At 41.2% G+C, this 19,578-nt stretch overlaps 1 protein-coding gene across 1 annotated transcript in view; it reads right to left on the bottom strand.

Annotated features, from left to right (window-relative positions):
• Window positions 1-5,183: 5,183 nt before the first annotated feature.
• The window catches only part of LOC115176075 (ephrin-A3), a 99,742-nt gene continuing 85,347 nt past the window's right edge, over window positions 5,184-19,578 (bottom strand). Inside the window, exons 3-5 of the mRNA XM_029735859.1 lie at window positions 19,408-19,473; window positions 14,834-14,908; window positions 5,184-6,787 (exon numbers count right to left, since the gene is read on the bottom strand). Of these exons, the coding sequence (XP_029591719.1) occupies window positions 6,669-6,787; window positions 14,834-14,908; window positions 19,408-19,473 (260 nt within the window). The 3' untranslated portion in view covers window positions 5,184-6,668. The remainder of the gene's footprint in view (window positions 6,788-14,833; window positions 14,909-19,407; window positions 19,474-19,578) is intronic.

Below are 19,578 nucleotides of genomic sequence, written 5' to 3' on the forward strand. Positions count from 1 at the left end.
AAGCGACTCATGCTTCCTGACGGACTATGGGCGGGAAGCACGAGTCGCGTAGCCTAGGCCAACATGTAAAATCGAAAATAAATGAGAGGGATGATGCAGGCTGATTTTTGACAGTTAGGTTCTAAATTCTGTCCAGTTGACAATATATTATCACAACAGTGATACAGTAGGCTAGGGCTATTTGGTTAACCACCTATGAATAATTAGCACATTTTTCCTGTTATAAAAAAAGAAACACATTTGAGCAGTTGCCAAATAAACAACAGGCCTACCTACAGCTGGAACCAGCCTTCCATCCGACCATCCACATTCTGAAGCATGCTGATGAGATTCTTCATTGATGTCATACGCTCTTACAAGTTCTCAGTGGAACTAGAGTCGGCATCTGTTCCATTGTCGGGACCAGACGGTGCAGGTTGTCTAGGGAATTCTACCCGGCGTCCGCCATGCACCCAGTAGGCTAGGTTACAGATGGTTTATTCCACAATAAATGACTCAGAAAACAATAAATGTGTCCAAATCACCTAAAGGTTATCTCCCTTTACTAATGGAATACCCTTCTTTTAAGGAGGACAATGTCAATGGATTAGGCTATAGCACTCCCTTGGTAAGCTTTTTTGAAAATCAAACTAACATTAATCATAATTTCCAACATTGTCCAAGCATGCAATCCTCAGGCTAATGTCAAGCAATAACTGATGGTGGCACACACATGAGCTATCATGTTACTTACTCGCAGATGGCGATATTGAGTCGTTTCATCTTACTGTCCGAAGGGAATGTATGCAGCCGGCTATACACTCGTATCCCACGTGGATCGGTTTGTACATCTCCATTCAGGCTGCAAAGGCATCGATGTCCTCTTTAATTAGATTTAATGGCAAAAAGGTGGAAAGAAACTGAGAAAATATGCATACTTTCTCTGGCTAATGCTACTTCCTGACATTGCGTACAGCGTTCAGACCAAGGGTAAACAACAGATTGTTGCAACTTGACTGGCTGAACGCGATACACAACATCCAGGACTAGCATTTAGACGTTAGCATGGTGGAGGAAAATGGTGTTTCATAAAGATAGCATGGATAGTTTCCATGTTTTTTTCCGCCTTCTCACTATTAAATTGAGTTAAGGAGGAAATCGACACCTTTGCAGCCTGAATGGGGAATGTTTTATGTACGAACCGGTCAACGGGGATATGAGTGTAAAGCCGGCTGCATACATTCTCTTTGGATGGTAAGATGAGGCATTTATTCATGAAGTGATGATTTATCTTATAACCCGTTTAGCCCAAAGAGCTACAGCACATCCTACCTCTACCCCCAGAAAACATAAATAAATCATACAAAATGTAAGTATTAAATTAATGTACAAGTCTAAAGGAGACTGACTAAAATCCCAAAAGCCTGTGCATGCAGAGAGCCAAGGTGACAACTATCTATCTTTCAATTATACCCATAAATGTCAGATATAATCAGGTTTTAATATCTATAATTGCAACGAGACACCAGTTAATGTTCCTCTGCACCTCTTTCACCTCCAGCTAAACAGCTTTGTCATTGGAGTGAAAAGCAGGAGAGAAAGAGAAAGAGAGAAAGAAAGCTAGAAGCACAATCATTCCCAATCCTCATCCTGAGGACACAAAGGGGTGCACTTAGCACTAAGTAACACTTGATTTAACGAATAAACTTATCATCAAGCCTTTAGTTGAATCAGGTGTGTTACAGTAGTCCTAGGGAAAAAAACAAACATGCACCTTTTTGGGTCCCCAGGACCTGGATTGGGATGCAGTGACGTAAAACATGAAAGAGAAATCTAACTTGCCCTCTTTTCTCTCTGATGTGGACATTACTGCATCTGATATACAGTTGAAGTCGGAAGTTTACATACACCTTAGCCAAATACATTTAAACTCAGTTTTTTACAATTCCTGACATTTAATCCCAGCAAAAATTCTAGCAAAAAAAACCAGTTAGGATCACCGCTTTATTTTAAGAATGTGAAATGTCAGAATAATACTAGAGAATGATTTATTTCAGCTTTTATTTCTTTCATTACATTCCCAGTGGGTCAGAAGTTTACATACACTCAATTAGTATTTGGTAGCATTGTCTTTAAATTGTTAAACTTGGGTCAAACGTGTCAGGTACCCTTCTACAAGCTTCCCACAATAAGTTGGGTAAAATTTGGCCGATTCCTCCTGACATTGCTGGTGTAACTGAGTCAGGTTTATAGGCCTCCTTGCTCACACACGCTTTTTCGGTTCTGCCAACAAATGTTCTATAGGATTGAGGTCAGGGCTTTGTGATGGCCACTCCAATACCTTGACTTTTTTGTCCTTAAGCCATTTTGCCACAACTTTGAAGTATGCTTGGTGTCATTGTCCATTTGGAAGACCCATTTGCGACCAAGCTTTAACTTCCTGACTGATGTCTTGAGATGTTGCTTCAATATATCCACATCATTTTCCTTCCTCATGACGCCATCTATTTCGTGAAGTGCACCAGTCCCTCCTGCAGCAAAGCACCCCCACAACATGATGCTACCACCCCCATGCTTCATGGTTGGGATGGTGTTCTTCGGCTTGCGAGCTTCCCCATTTTTCCTCCAAACATAACGATGGTCATTATGGCCAAACAGCTCTAATTTTGTTTCATCAGACCAGAGGACATTTCTCCAAAAAGTACGATCTTTGTCCCCATGTGCAGCTGCAAACCGTAGTCTGGCTTTTTTATGGAGGTTTTGGAACAGTGGCTTCTTCCTTGCTGAGCGGCCTTTTAGGTTATGTCGATATAGGACTCGTTTTACTGTGGATATAGATACTTGTGATCCTGTTTCCTCCAGCATAATCACAAGGTCCTTTGCTGTTGTTCTGGGATTGATTTGCACTTTTCGCACCAAAGTGCGTTCATCTCTAGGAGACAGAACGCGTCTCCTTCCTGAGCGGTATGACAGCTGCGTGGTCCCATGGTGTTTATACTTGCATACTATTGTTTGTACAGATGAACGTGGTACCTTCAGGCGTTTGGAAATTGCTCCCAAGGATGAACTTGGCTGAGGTCTTGGCTGATTTTTTTTTATTTTCCCATGATGTCAAGCAAAGAAGCACTGCGTTTTAAGGTAGGCCTTGAAATACATCCACAAGTACACCTCCAATTGACTCAGATGATGTCAATTAGCCTATCAGAAGCTTCAAAAGCCATGACACCATTTTCTGGAATTTTCCAAGCTGTTTAAAGGCACAGTCAACTTAGTGTATGTAAACTTCTGACCCACTGGAATTGTGATACAGTGAATTATAAGTGAAATAATCTGTCTGTAAACAATTGTTGGAAAAATTACTTGTGTCATGCACAAAGTAGATGTCCTAACCGACTTGCCAGAACTATAGTTTGTTAACAAGAAATTTGTTGACTGGTTGAAAACCGAGTTTTAATGACTCCAATAGGTGTATGTAAACTTCCGACTTCAACTGTATGTGTCAGTCCCTTTTGTAGACTTCTCCAGTTAGCGTACCAAGATTAGAGAGAACCTGATAGGGGCACAGGGAGCGAGGGGTGGAGGGACGGGGAGATAGATGTGTGGAGACATGAATGGCTTGCAGGTGTTTTGTGGAGAGCAGAGCGAGAGAATGGGGGATGGAGAGAGAGACAGAGAGATGGAGCAGTAGGTTGGTTTTCCCCACGTTGTCATTATGTTTTATGGGTGCTGCGTTTGTGCTCTCAAGTGGAGATATATTACTGTAAGCACAGGCCATGTGATGAAGGTGTTAGTGTGGATGAGTGGGTTGTGCGTGTCAGTATGTAGGATGGAAATAGTTCAAATGAGTATGAGAGAGGGAATGGGGGAGCAAGATCTTAACAGGAAAAGACAAGGACCAAACAGAAAGGGAAGATAAACACACAAACTGTAAGAGAAAGAGAAAGTTTAGGGCAAGGTAAGGTGGAGGTGAGATAGAAGATCAAAGAAGAAAAAGAAACATAAATGGAGACCGAAAGGTCGTGCTAAATCCAACAAGCTCTCACAGTCTCATGTCAGAATTAGACATTCATCCCTGTTTATCAAACGTCAAGTGTTTAGTAACTCCTCCGTATCATTCCAAGGTTAAGTTTAGGCATTAACTCATAATTCTTAAGGTTAGGCATTAACTACAAATGGTTAAGGTAAGGGTTAAGGTTAGGGATAGGCTTAAAACAAAAATATATAAACAACTTTCTATCGCTGGATTCGAACATGCAACCTTTGGAACCGCCCTAGCAAAACCAAAGCCTCCTTGAAGGTAACAACGCTTACTGCTGCTCCTAGTGGCCGGTTTCCACGTCATCTCCCGACGTCCTCAGACATGGATGGACATCGAATACTGACTTGTATCACGGGTGACGTGCCTGGCTAAATCATTCTTATAAAGAACGTTCCTGACAAAACAACTTAGCAACTGAATAATTTCACTTAGGATATAGATGTATAAAGACTTTTGCTAAAAGTATGATTTTTATTGTCATCATTTTAATCATTGTCATTCTTAGTTCAATTTACATGTTTTTAAATTGATTCTTGTCAAAGGTAAACACAATTCTTGTTGTCTCCAACATTAGTAAATGCTTTTTTAAATCCCCCCGGCCCCTAACATAAACTAACATTACTGAAGCACATACTCTCTATCTATCTCTCATACACTCCTGCATATTCAGATCCTACAAACAAGTCCCTCAACGAATACGAAAAGTCTAAAATGCACACATACTCGAAAGCGCAGACAAGCACACTCCTAATACATACATACGCACAATAATGTGCACGCATATGCCTTTTATCTCTCACTCTCTCTGACACACACACACACACACGAATTCAGCCCCTACCAGCATGTTTATAAAGTTATATTACAATGCACTATCGTCATTTCTCGTGTCAAGAATTTTAAGTGCAGCACTGGAGGAGTGATGTTTTTTATCCAGTATCACCTCTCCTCTTATTTCCTGGCATAAATGCTATGGTTAAATGTAATGCTTTATAACATGTGAGAAGAATAGTTACACCTCTCCTCAAAAGTCTTAACTGGCATACATCCATGTACTGTACTTAACAGAAGCAAATGCTTTAGCAAAAATAAAAAAATTTGGTACAATAGCTTAATGAAATAATACTTGGAAATGTACACGAATAAACAATCAAATCAATAAATAATGTAAACAAATGTGTAAATAAATGTTAATAAACCATACAGCATTGTCATCGAAAATGCAATCCTAATATTGTCAGACTTTATAGTATAAAACAGTAAATCTGTGGACTGCTGTCTGTTTGCACATTCACCCATGTTTACAAAATGGCGACTAAAGTAATCTGTGACACAAATCACAGTTTCCTCAGGCTCACTGTGACTACTGTATTTGGTAGTTACCACAGTGACTGAGATTGCAATAATAAACAGCCCTGATTCGGTAACCTTTGAAAGTGATGGGGGAAAAAAAATAATAATCAGGTCTGGATTTGTAGGATATTTGTTGTTATGAAATGTTTAATATTGTAATTTGTGGCAATAGAAACCATTCTGTTAACTATTGATACAAGACTGCTACCTGGAACCCAGACAAAGTGTTATGGGTAGATGCATCAGGCAAAAACACAGATCTGTGCTTCTGGAAATGCCCTCAAAGCACAGGTGCAGTCTCTTTTATTCCAGTTAATAAGGTTTGAAGGCAGATATGAAAACAGATCTAGGACCAGTTCTTGAAGGGCACCGTCTATTTTGTCCTTGACATGTGGGCTTTGGACCTTTCTATGCACCACAAAGCCACAGTTAGAGAACATCTAGAGATGGATAAGGGCTCTCGAAAGCCTTATAGAGATTCTCTTAAAATATTTGTCTTCCGGTCAACACCATCAACACCTGGGCCTCGGTGTGACCAACTCGTATCTATGACAGTAAAAGATGGGTTAACATCCGGTAGAATGGCAGCAGTGTAGAGAAATGGCTGCAAGTATATGGCACAGCACAGTACAGCGAATCTTGGCAGAGTTCAGCATGGTCCACAGTACTGCAGCACCGCCAAGTCCAGTTGAGTCCCGTCCATCAAAGCCCATTGGTCAGGCTCAGTGGAGCCCAGTCCAGTTATGTCCATCCTACTACACAGAGCTCAAAGGTCCTCCATATTGGGACTAGCTGAAGACAATGTCATGCGAGTTCCTTCGCAGATAGACAGGCAGCCATACTCCCATTACAAATCCCACTGCACATGTCCTACTTTAACTGTGTGTGTGTAGCCAGTGGCAGCCTAGGCATGATGGCAGTATCATGTCTAAGTCTGAATGCCATTTTCTGCTTTTGGTCTGTGTGGTGGCACACCAAATGCATGAAATGCAGTGGCACATATGCAAGTAGTGTATGTCCGACAATGCATGAACCAAAGACGTCATGTCGCACAAACTGTGTATCAACAGTGACTACAGGTGAGTTAAGATAGAATTGAGTGAGTACGATTTGAGAGTAAGTCCTGTTTTTTATGGTTGTGTCAAATTGATTGTAATTCTGGCTTTTGATTGGTTGAATTGTGTGACCTTTACTTGGGTCCCTCTCACTTTCTAATTGAACCTAGGGTCAATGGATACATAGCCCTTCAGTCCAAGCGGTTCAGGTATCCATGTGATGTCACTCGGGGACACAGTCGCTAGGAAACCAGGAGGGCGGAGATGAGCAGTGTTGCCACGGTGAGCAGAAGGCGATCGCGTGATCGGCTGCTGCCACTGACGCTCTTCTCCAGTTTGGGAATTTCAGGGTTAAATTCATCTGTGGAGAGTGAGAAAAAGAGAGAGAGAGAGACAGAGGGAGCGAGAGAGACAGACAGAGACAGACCGAGAGAGTGCGAGAGAGAGAGAGAGAGAGAGAGAGTGAGAGAAACCATCAAATGACACATTAACTCAATAAATCTACAGCCGGTGTTGTGCAATGCATACAAATAATGCACATCCACATGTAGAGAACAAACAGAGAAATGTAACCAAAAAAAATCGGCAATTATCACCAGTGCTGCTACATATGATGCCGTATTCCCTCTTGGGAGGAGGAATAAACACACTTTGTTGTTCATCTTTTAAAATGTACGCTTATTTTTATTCTAATGATTCGGCTTCATCTAGCAAGATTTGCAATTAAATGAAATTAACATAGAACAAAAAGGTTACTGGATCGAATCCCCGAGCTGACAAGGTAAAAATCTTTTGTTCTGTCCCTGAACAACACTTTAACCCACTGTTCCCTGGTAGGCCGTCATTATCAATAAGAATTTGTTCTAAATTGACTTGACTAGTTAAATAAAGGTGAAAAAAGAAAGAAATTGTCCCCTATGGGGACAGACACTGAAGAGTTAACGAACTAAGAGAGACACACACACAAGATATGACACTGATATGACACTTGGCGGCAGATACACACACACCCCCCCCCCCCCCCCCCCCCCCCCCCCGTTGACTCAAGAGAAAGAACAACATCCAACTCGACCGGTTTGTCTGTGCTTCTGCCACGTCAAAACCATTCTTAGAAATATTAGAAAACCTGTCTGTCGGCTACGACGATGACACAACCCTGACATCTACACCAGTGACATGGTCAAATAAGTCCAGTTGAGTACATGTGGTAAACTGAGACTGTTCCAGCTGACAGCCCATAAAGTTAGATAGAGGACTCCAGATGGATATAACCCATTTTACCATGCCATTGAGGGCCTCTACCATTTTAAAGCAGTCAACTGGGTGGGGATTCCTATGGTTTTGAGCGATCAGCCAATGATCAGAGCATGGTCTTCTTGAAATTGGATGGTCTATGGTCAGTTAATGGCTTTAAGCTAAATCACCACCATCTAGTCTCAATAATAAACACACAAGATTTGATTCAGGACTCCAGCACTGCAGGTGGTGGTAAATCACCAATATTAGCTTTACACTTCTTTGAAACACAAAAGAAAAATAACATTGGCTACTTGGAGATAGCCTCAATAGCAATGCCTATGCTGTCACAGATGCCATAATTGCACAAATACAAAGATGAGTTCTTTATTTAACTCTATGAGAATGACAAGGTATTCATCAGTATGTTATCTCAGACAGGGAGGGGCGTTGAGTAAGTTTGTTTCATAGAAACTGTGAGTGTTAACCTGAACAGGAAGTTAGTATGCTGCAAAGTTAGAGAATATTGACACTGTATTGGGTGGAATAGTGTCCTGATTGAGTAAAGCAGTGTTTAAAATTTTTTTTTTACAGGGTAGATCAGCTTTAATATTGAAGATAGATTGTGACTTCTATCAATGTAATTCTCTGCATCACTTCCAATACCCCACATATGTTTTTGTAAATAAATATTGAACAAAAACATAAACGCAAAACGCAGCAATTTCAAAGATTTTACTGAGTTCATATAAGGAAATCAGTCAAATGAAATAAATTCATTAGGCCGTTATCTATGGATTTCACATGCCTGGGAATACAGATATGCATCTGTTGGTCACAGATAACTTTAAAAGAAAAGGTTGTGGCGTGATCAGAAAACCAGTCAGTATCTGGTGTGACCACCATTTGCCTCATGCAGCACATCTCCTTCTCATAGAGTTGATCAGGCTGTTGATTGTGGCTTGTGGAATGTTGTCTCACTCCTCTTCAATGGCTGTGCGAAGTTGCTAGATATTGTCGGGAAATGGTACATTGAGTATGCAGGCCATTGAAGAACTGGGACATTTTGAGCTTCCAGGAAATGTGTACAGATCCTTGCGACATTATCATGCTGAAACATGAGGTGATGGTGGCGGATGAATGGCACAACAATGGGCCTCAGGATCTCGCCACGTCATCTCTATTGACATCGATAAAATGCAATTGTGTTGTTCGTAGCTTATGCCTGCCCATACCACAACCCCCACCGCCACCAAGGGGCACTCTGTTCACAACATTGACGTCAGCAAACTGCTAGACCACACGACGCGGTTGTGAGGCCGGTTCTCCAAAACGATGTTGGAGGTGGCTTATGGTAGAGAAATTAACATTCAATTATCTGGAAACAGCTCTGGTGGACATTTGCACGCTCCCTCAAAACCTGAGACATCTGTGGCAAGGCTTCTACTTCCAGCTTATACATACCATATACATTTTATGGACACAATATATTTTACATTAGTTATATTTTTTGTTTATTTTTAGTCCCACCCTCCAGCTACCCTCAACCCCTCCCATATATCTCTGAAGGCCATCCAGTTTTGATTTATAATTGCAATATATTTTTCCACGGTGCTGTGATGTTTCACAACATTTGTGAACCTTTCTATTCTCATAGTTTCTACAGATTGTAAATTAAAGACAAACATTTTTATTCTTATGTTATTGATCAATTGACTATGACTTTTCAAAGCACGCAGCAGTGCTATATGCAGAGTTAGCTCCAGGTAAATGCTACAATTCTTCAGTCATTCCTGAACCTGCGACCAAAAACAAGCTACATATGGGCAGTACCAAAACAAGTGACCTAATGATTCCGTCTTGTCGCAGCAAAATCTGCAGAGCTGGGATGATTTTATCCCCCATATACATACAGTGCATTCGGATAGTATTCAGATCCCTTGACTTTTTCCACATTTTGTTACGTTCCAGCCTTAAAACCTTTTGGGGCTAGGGGGCAGTATTGAGAATTTTGAAACAAATATGTGCCCATTTTTAACTGCCTCCTACACCAACTCAGAAGCTAGGATATGCATATTATTAACATATTTGGATGGAAAACACTCTGAATTTTCCAAAACTGTTTGAATGGTGTCTGTAAGTATAACAGAACTCATATGGCAGTCAAAACCCTGAGACAAATTCTGACAGGAAGTGTATATCTGATGTGTTGAATTACTTTTAAGCCTATGCCATTGAAACACACAGGAACTTATTAATCATTGAGCACTTCCTACGCCATCCACTAGAGGTCACCAGTCTTTACAAAGTGGTTTGAGTCTTCTACTGTGAAAACTGACCGAACAAGAGACTTGGAACGTTGGTCATAAGCGGATGGCCGATACTACTCTGGCGCGCGAGTGCATGTTTGGGTACTCTCGTTCCAATACGTTTTAAAAGAGAATGCAATCGTCCGCCTTGAATATTATTGAAGTTCTGATTGAAAAAGGCCCTAATGATTTATGCTATACAACGTTTGACATGTTTGAACGAACGTAAATATTTTTTTTTCCCTCTTTGGTGAAGACAAGTCCAGCGGGCGTCGTTCATGTTTTTGAGTAGCCTACAGGACGCGCTAACAACACGGAGCTTTTTGGACATAAATTATGAGCTTTTTCGAACAAAACTACATTTGTTATGGACCTGGGATTCCTGGAAGTGCCTTCTGATGAAGATAATCAAAGGTAAGGGAATATTTACATAGTATTTTTGATTTTAGATCTCTCCAACATGGCGCCTAGTCTGTATCGCCAAGCCTATTTTTCTGAGCGCAGTACTCAGATTATTGCAAAGTGTGATTTCCCAGTAAAGTTATTTTTAAATCTGGCAATGCGGTTGCGTTCATGAGATGTTAATCTATAATTCTTTGAATGACAATATAATATTTTACCAATGTTTTCGAATAGTAATTATTTAATTTATTGTGCTGATTGACTGGCGGTATTGGAGGGAAAATATTTCCTCAACATCAACGCCATTGTAAAACGCTGTTTTTGGATATAAATATGAACTCGATAGAACAAAAAATGCATGTATTGTCTAACATAATGTCCTAGGAGTGTCATCTGATGAAGATTGTCAAAGGTTAGTGCATAATTTTAGCTGGTTTTCTGCTTTTGGTGACGCCCGTCTTTGCATTCACAAAACATTACACACAGCTATTTTCAATGTACTGTCCTAACATAATCTAACTTTATGCTTTCACCGTAAAGCCTTTTTAAAATCGGACAACGTGGTTAGATTAAGGAGATGTTTATCTTTCAAAGGGTGTAAGATGGTTGTATGTTTGAGAAATTTGAATTATGACATTTAATTGTTTTCAAATTTGGTGCCCTTGATATTTCACCTGCTGTTGATAGGGTGTACCAGGGGTGGGACCTAGCCCATAGAAGTTAATAAAACATTTTCTCATCAATCTACACACAATATCCAATAATGTCAAAGCAAAAACAGGTTTTTAGAAATTTTAGCAAATGTATTAATAATAAAACAGAAATACCTTAACTATTCAGATCCTTTGCTATGAGATTCGAAATTGAGCTCATGTGCATCCTGTTTCCATTGATCATCCTTGAGATGTTTCTACAATTGATTGGACATGATTTGGAAAGGCCCACATCTGTCTCTATAAAGGTCCCACTGTTGACAGTGCATGTCAGAGCAAAAAACAAGCCACGAGGTCGAAGGAACTGTCCGTAGAGCTCTGAGACAGGATTGTGTCAAGGCACAGATCTGGGGAAGGGTACCAAAAAATGTCTACAGCATTGAAGGTCCCCAAGAACACAGTAGCCTCCATCATTCTTAAATGGAAGAAGCTTAGAACCACCAAGACTCTTCCTAGAGCTGGCTACCCAGTCAAACTGAGCAATCGGGGGAGAAGGGCCTTGGTCAGAGAGATGACCAAGATTCCAATGGTCACTCTGACAGAGCTCCAGAGTTCCTCTGTAGAGATGGGAGAACCTTCTAGAAGGACAACCATCTCTGCAGCACTCCACCAATCAAGGCTTTATGGTGGAGTGGCCAGACTGAAGCCACTCCTCAGTAAAAGGCACATGACAGCAAGCTTGGAGTTTGCCAAAAGGAACCTAAAGGACTCTCAGACCATGGGAAACAAGATTCCCTGGTCTGATGAAACTAAGATTGAACTCTTTGGCCTGAATGCCATGCGTCACATCTGGAGGAAACCTGGCACTATCCCTACGGGGAAGCATGGTGGTGGCAGCATCATGCTGTGAGGATGTTTTTCAGCGGCTGGGACTGGGAGACTTGTCAGGATGGAAGGAAAGATGAACCAAGCAAAGTACAGAGAGATCCTTGATAAAAACCTGTTCCAGAGCGCTCAAGACCTCAGACTGGGGCGAAGGTTCACCTTCCAACAGGACAACTACCCTAAGCACACAGCCAATACAATGCAGGAGTGGCTTTGGGACAATGCTCTGAAAGTCATTGAGTGGCCCAGCCAGAGCCCAGACTTGAACTCAATCGAACAGCTCTGGAGAGACCTGAAAATAGCCGTGCAGCGATGCTCCCCATCCAACCTGACAGAGCTTGAGAGGATCTGCAGAGAAGAATGGGAGAAACTGCAAATACAGCCGTGCCAAGTTTGTAGCGTCATACCCAAGAACACTCGAGCCTGTAATCCCTTCCAAAGGTGCTTCAACAAAGTACTGAGTAAAGGGTCTGAAGACTTACGTAAATGTGACATATGTTTTTTATTTTTTAATAAATGTGCAAAAATGTCTAAATACTTTTGCTTTGCCATTATGGGGTACTGTGTGTAGACTGATGAGGGATAAAAAAAAAAAATCTATTGTAGAATGTGGAAATGTGGAAATAGTCAAGGGGTCTGTCACGCCTCCCACTCCCCCGCTCGATGTCGCCGGTGTACTACTAACCACCAGTCCTGGCAATCCTCATTACGCACACCTGCTCCCCATCGTTACACACACCTGGACCTCATCATCACCTTGATTACTCTCCCTTTATTTTGCCCTCAGTAGCCTCAGTCATCAGGCAGTATTGGTTTTGTTCACATTCAGTACACTTCTGTTTTGTTTATCTGCCTTTTCTTATCATTAAACTTACCTTCGGCACCTGCTTCCTGACTCCCAGTGTATACTTTACAGGGTCTGAATAATTTCCAAATGCACTGCATACATAATATATATATATAACATTCTATTGGTTGCAAGTTTTGAGTCAGGCGTCGTTTTGTGTATCAGCAATGTGCCATGGAATCGGTCAATCGAAAATCTCTTCCCAACTATTTTTCAACCTGTTTGGCGCAGCTGTCGTTTTTTTTGGTCCTTAAATGCTATACTTTTTTATTTATCACAATTTTCTTTAACCAATTTTGGTCTTTAATGCAGGGCCAACAGACAAGTTCATTACCGCCTCCCCCTTCCATTGCGGTAATGCTGCAATGAGTTGGTTGTAATTTTAGATAGAGCAGACATTTCCATATATTTTTGTTAACTGCATGTGCGACATACACTACCGTTCAAAAGTTTGGGGTCATTTAGAAATGTCCTTGTTTTTGAAAGAAAGAAAAAAAAATGGTACATTAAAATAACATAAAACTTATCAGAAATACAGTGTAGACATTGTTAATGTAATAAATGACTATTGTAGCTTGAAATGGCTGATATTTAATGGAATATCGGCATACAGACGCACATTATCAGCAACCATCATTCCTGCGTTCCAATGGCACGTTGTGTTAGCTAATCCAAGTTTATCATTTTAAAAGGCTAATTGATCATTAGAAAACCCTTTTGCAATTGTTAGCGCAGCTGAAACTGTTGCCTGATTAAAGAAGCAATAAAACTGGCATCCTTTAGACTGGTTGAGTATCTGGAGCGTCAGCATTTGTGGGTTTGACTACAGGCTCAAAATGGCCAAAAACAAGGTACTTTCTTCTGAAACTCATCAGTCTATTCTTGTTCTGAGAAATGAAGGCTATTCCTTGCGAGAAATTGCCCAGAAACTGAAGATCTCGTACAACGCTGTGTACTACTCCCTTCACAGAACAGTGCAAACTGGCTCTAACCAGAATAGAAAGGAGTGGGAGGCCCCGGTGCACAACTGAGCAAGAAGAGAAGTACATTTGAGTGTCTAGTTACAGATGCCTCACATGTCCTCAACTGGCAGCTTCATTAAATAGTACCTGCAAAACACCAGTCTCAATGTCAACAGTGAAGAGGCGACTCCAGGAACCCACAAATGCTGATGCTCCAGATACTCAACCAGTCTAAAGGCGGACGGTTTTATTGCTTCCTTAATCAGAACAACAGTTTTCAGCTGTGATAACAATTGCAATACGGTTTTCTAATGATCAATTAGCCGTTTAAAATGATAAACTTGGATTAGCTAACACAACGTGCCATTGGAACGCAGGAGTGATGGTTGCTGATAATGGGCTTCTGTACGCCTATGTAGATATTCCATAAAAAATCTGCCGTTTCCCACTACAATAGTCATTTACAACATTATCAATAGCTACACTGTATTTCTGATCAATTTGATGTTATTTTAATGGACAAAAATGTGCTTTTCTTTCAAAAACAAGGACATTTCCAAGTGACCCCAAACTTTTGAACGGTAGTGTACCTCCACAAGTCCTATTTCTTTTTTAATGTTGAAAAGAATTATGCTTTTTTTCAACCAATTTGTTAATTCTGGAGCTTAAACTGAAATTGCAACCAGATTTCTATAGCTTCAACATGGCCAGCGAGGCCATCAGGGTTACACAAGTGTTTATGGGTTATGACTTCTATTTTGTCCTCTTTCTGTTGATGCCACTAATCCATAAAGTACAGATGCATCAGGAGGCCCCAAGGCATTTTGGTTGTTTGGACTATGTGCGTTTACTTTATTTATTTATTTATTTTCCTCCATAAACTCGGTCATGAGCCATCCGGCCACCATTGAACAACTGTGTGTGTGTGTGTGTGTGGTTGTATGGGTTTGTGACAGAGAGAAAGAAAGATAAATATAATGATGTGTGTGATTGTGTACCTAGCAAGGTGGTATTTAGAACCCATATAAATAATATTATGCCATTACTAAGAGAGAAAAAGAGAGGGGGGGGGGGGCAGCAAGATCGGGGGAAAGCGTCAGAGAGAGCACTCACCAATGTTGTGTATTTTGATATTGGGCCTGACTGTGTAGTCAGGTGGAGTCTGACTGGAATCATCACCATGGGAGACTTAGAGAGAGAGGAACACAAATATGCAAAGTCATTAAAATGCCCACACTACTTATTTTACACAGAATCTTCCCTATAAAGTGCACTACCTTTGACCAGAGAGCGGGTTCCGTATCAAATGGCATCCTATTCCCTTTTTCCCAATTTTATTGTGTTACAAAGTGGGATTCAAATGGATTTAATTGTCATTTTTTTGTAAACAACTTACACAAAACTTTGTAATGTCAAAGTGAAAGAAAAATGCATACATTTGTAAAAAATGTATGAAAAATAAAACACTAATATATCTTGATTAGATAAGTATTCAAGTCAATACATGTTAGATTCACCTTTGGCAGCGATTACAGTTGTAATCAGTCTCTCTGATTACAGTCTTTCTGGGTAAGTCTCTAAGAGCTTTCCACACCTGGATTGTGCAACATTTTCCCATTACTCTTTTCGAAATTCTTCAGGCTCTGTCACATTGGTTGTTGATCATTGATACACAACTATTTTGAGGTATTGCCAACTCCAACGTAGTTGGCCTTGTGTTTTAGGTTATTGTCCTGCTGAAAGGTGAATTCATCTCCCAGTGTCTGGTAGAAAGCAGACTAAACCAGGTTTTCCTCTGGGATTTTGCCTGTGCTTAGCTCCATTTAATGAATGTTTTATCCTGAAAAACTCCCCAGTCCTTAAGGATTATAAGCATACCCATAATATGATGCAGCCACCACTATGATTGAAAATATGGAGAGTGGTAAGCAGTAATGTGTTATATTGGATTTGCCCCAAACACAACACTTTGTATTCAGGACAAAAAGTGAATTGCTTTGCCAAATGTTTTGCAGTACTTTAGTACCTTGTTGCAACATTTTTATTCTGTACAAGCTTCCTTCTATTTATTCTGTCAATTAGGTTAGTATAGTGGAGTGACGACAATGTTGTTGATCCATCCTCAGTTTTCTCCTATCACAGCCATTAAACTTTGTAACTATTTTGAAGTCCCCATTGGCCTCATGGTGAAATCACTGAACGTTTTTTTACATTTTTATTTATTTAACTAGGCAAGTCAGCTAAATTTACAAAGACGACTTACCCCGGCCAATCCCGGACGACGCTGGGCCACTTGTGTGCCGCCCTATGGGACTCCAAATCACGGCCGGATGTGAAAAAGCCTGGATTCGAACCAGGTACTGCAGTGACGCCTCTTGCACTGAAATGCAGTGTATTAGACCACTGCGCCATTCAGGAGCCCACTTCATTATTTATTTACTTATTTAGGCTTGCCATAACATTTTAGTCATTAAGCAGACGCTCTTAACAAAGGGTTTGAATACTTATCAACATTTTACATACATTTTTACAAATGTCAAAAAACAATTCCACTTTGACATTATGGGTTATTGTGTGTAGGCCAGGGACATTTTAAATTCAGGTTGTTCCACAACAAATGTGGAAAAAGTCAAGGGGTTTGAATACTTTCTGAAGGCACTGTAAAGTATTCAGACCCCTTGACTTTTTCCACATTTTGTTAAGTTACAGCCTTATTCTAAAATGTATTAAATTGTTTTTTTCCCTCATCAATCTACACACAACACTCCATAATGACGAAGCAAAAACAGGTTTAGAATTTTTTTCTAATTTATTAAAAATAAAAAACGGAAATCTCACATTTACATAAGTATTCAGACCCTTTACTTAGTACTTTGTTGAAGCCCCTTTGGCAGCGATTACAGCCTGGAGTCTTCTTGGGTATGACGCTACAAGCTTGGCACACCTGTATTTGGGGAGGTACTCCCATTCTTCTCTGCAGATCCTCTCAAGCTCTGTCAGGTTGGATGGGGAGCATCACTGCACAGCTATTTTCAGGTCTCTCCAGAGATGTTTGATCAAGTTCAAGTCCGTGCTCTGGCAGGGCCACTCAACAACATTTAGAGACTTGTTCCGAAGCCACTCCTCCGTTGTCTTGGCTGTGTGCTTAGGGTGGTTGTCCTGTTGGGAGGTAAACCTTCACCCCAGTCTGAAGTCCTGAGCACTCTGGAGCAAGTTTTCATCAAGGATCTCTCTGTACTTTGCTCCGTTCATCTTTCAGTCTATCCTGACTAGTCTCCCAGTCCCTGCCACTGAAAAACATCCTCACAACATGATGCTGCCACCACCATGCTTCACAGTGGGGATGGTGACAGGTTTCCTCCAGATGTGACACTTGGCATTCAGGCCAAATAGTTAAATCTTGGTTTCATCAGATGAGAATTTTGTTTCCCATGGTCTGAGAGTCCTTTAGGTTCCTTTTGGCAAACTCCAAGCAGGCTGTCATGTGCCTTTTACTGAGGAGTGGCTTCTGTCTGCCAACTCTACCACAAAGGCCTGATTAGTGGAGTGCTGCAGATCTCGTTGTCCTTCTGGAAGGTACTCCCATCTCCACAGAGGAACTCTGGAGCTCTGTCAGAGTGACCATTGGGTTCTTGGTCACCTCCCTGACCAAGGCCCTTCTCCCCCGATTGCTCAGTTTGACTGGGCAGCCAGCTCTAGGAAGAGTATTGGTGGTTCCAAACTTCTTCCATTTAAGAATGACGGAGGCCACTGTGTTCTTGGGGACCTTCAATGCGGCAGACATTTTTGTTACCCTTCCCCAGATCTGTTCTTCAACACAATCCTGTCTCGGAGCTCTACGGACAATTCCTTCGACCTCATGGCTTGGTTTTTGCTCTGACATGCACTGTCAACTGTGGGACCTTACATAGACAGGTCTTTCCAAGTCCATTTAATTGAATTTACCACGTGGACTCCAATCAAGTTGAAGAAACATCTCAGGATGATCAATGGAAACAGGATGCACCTGAGCTCAATTTTGAGTCTCATAGCAATGGGTCTGAATACTTATGTAAATAAGATGTGTTTTTATTTTGATTAAATTTGCAAAAAAATCTAAAAACCTGTTTTCGCTTTGTCATTATGGGGTGTAGATTGATGAGGAAAATGTTTTATTTAATCCATTTTACAATAAGGCTGTAACATAAGAAAAATGTGGAAAAAGGGAAGGGTCTGAATTCTCTCCGAATGCACTTTATATAGTGCTACAGTTTATAGTACACTGTATAGGCCTAGGTCAGATGTAGTGCACTATAAAAGGAATACGTGCCATTTGGGACACATCTTGTGTGAATGCCAGGATACTCCAGTCCAGTACATAAAGATGTACTATGAGGTGAAGCTATCGAGCAGAAGATGAAGGCATATTTACTGAGAGGGAAAATATTACACACACTGATAGTCTAGACTTGGCATTACATTAACATCAGCTCAGTGAGATTTTAAATGAGAATGCACATTGCTTATCTATATTCTATTGCACTGCAAAGAGGGATGTAACATATGGCATAAGATACGAGGCATATGGTAAGTATGTGTATTTTTAGAGATAAATGGTCTCAAAACAAAAGGGATAGGGCATAGATAAAATGGAATGAAAATAGCAGATAGCAATTGGGTTCAGATGATAGCTAGGCTATTTAGCAGACCGTGCAGAGTAATGGTTGTCGTTTGTAAAGGTAACACTATCACACACATTGGAAAACACACGGACACACACACACTTTATATCCACTTTATACCCTAAAACACACACACACACGCACACGCACACACACACACACAACCCAAGTGGACACTTCAATAGATTAGCCCTGACACTCAGAGAGGAGGTTAAGGTGATGTGTACACAGAAGCTGACACTGGCCTGAGTGTGGGATGTATTAATGCTGACAAGGTTAGAGAAGTAGGGAGAGCTTTCAGCACAGGGCTTTGATCAAAGGCCTGCAGGGGAGAGAGGCTACTGGAGTAAAAATAACACAGAATGTCACTATCAGAGAGAGAATCAACTATCAGAGAGATGGGGAGAGGAGAGGGGGGCAAGAGAGGAGAGAGCGAGAAACCGAGAGAGAGAGGGGAGTGGGGGAGAGAGAGAAAGACATAGAGAGAGATAGAGAGGGAAGTTGAAGAGAAAGGCAGAGAGAGAGGATAGAGAGGGAGAGAACGAGAGAGAGAGAGAGCAGAGCGGCTGAGAAAGGGGGAACGCATCAGAGGGAGAGGGCACATCAGGATAGAAGAGAGATTTCCTATCAAACACTATTAGAGCACTGAGACCCAGAATAACACTGTACATTACTACCAATGCCCTGGAACACAGACTAACATAGATCATCATACAACCCTGGAACACAGTGAGATAGAAATAGCCTCACTATAAGAACACTGGGAAATCACTGTCAAAACCTGTAGCCTCAGGTCTCCAGTGTCAACTGTGTGTGTGTGCATGTGACTGAGTGTGTGTATACCTGAGAGAGGGAGAGACAGAGAGATAGAGGGAGAGAAAAAGAAAGAAAAAAAGGCAAAACATCAGAGAGAGAGAGAGAGAGAGAGAGAGAGAGAGAGAGAGAGAGAGAGAGAGAGAGAGAGAGAGAGAGAGAGAGAGAGAGAGAGAGAGAGAGAGAGAGAGAGCACGAGAGAGCGAGACCCACCCGTGGAGCAGCAGACGTAGACTCTCAGTCTCAGGCAGCTGTGGCCGTGGTGATGGGTGGGCGTGGCTTCAACAGAACACAGATACAGGTCAGCCATGTGCCATCTAGAGGCCAGTCTATGAACTAACATGCCTTTGGCTTTTTTGGCACAATATGGTTTTGTCCCATATG

Source organism: Salmo trutta, chromosome 36, assembly GCF_901001165.1.
Source record: "Salmo trutta chromosome 36, fSalTru1.1, whole genome shotgun sequence".
In the NCBI taxonomy this organism is placed as follows: Eukaryota; Metazoa; Chordata; class Actinopteri; order Salmoniformes; family Salmonidae; genus Salmo; species Salmo trutta.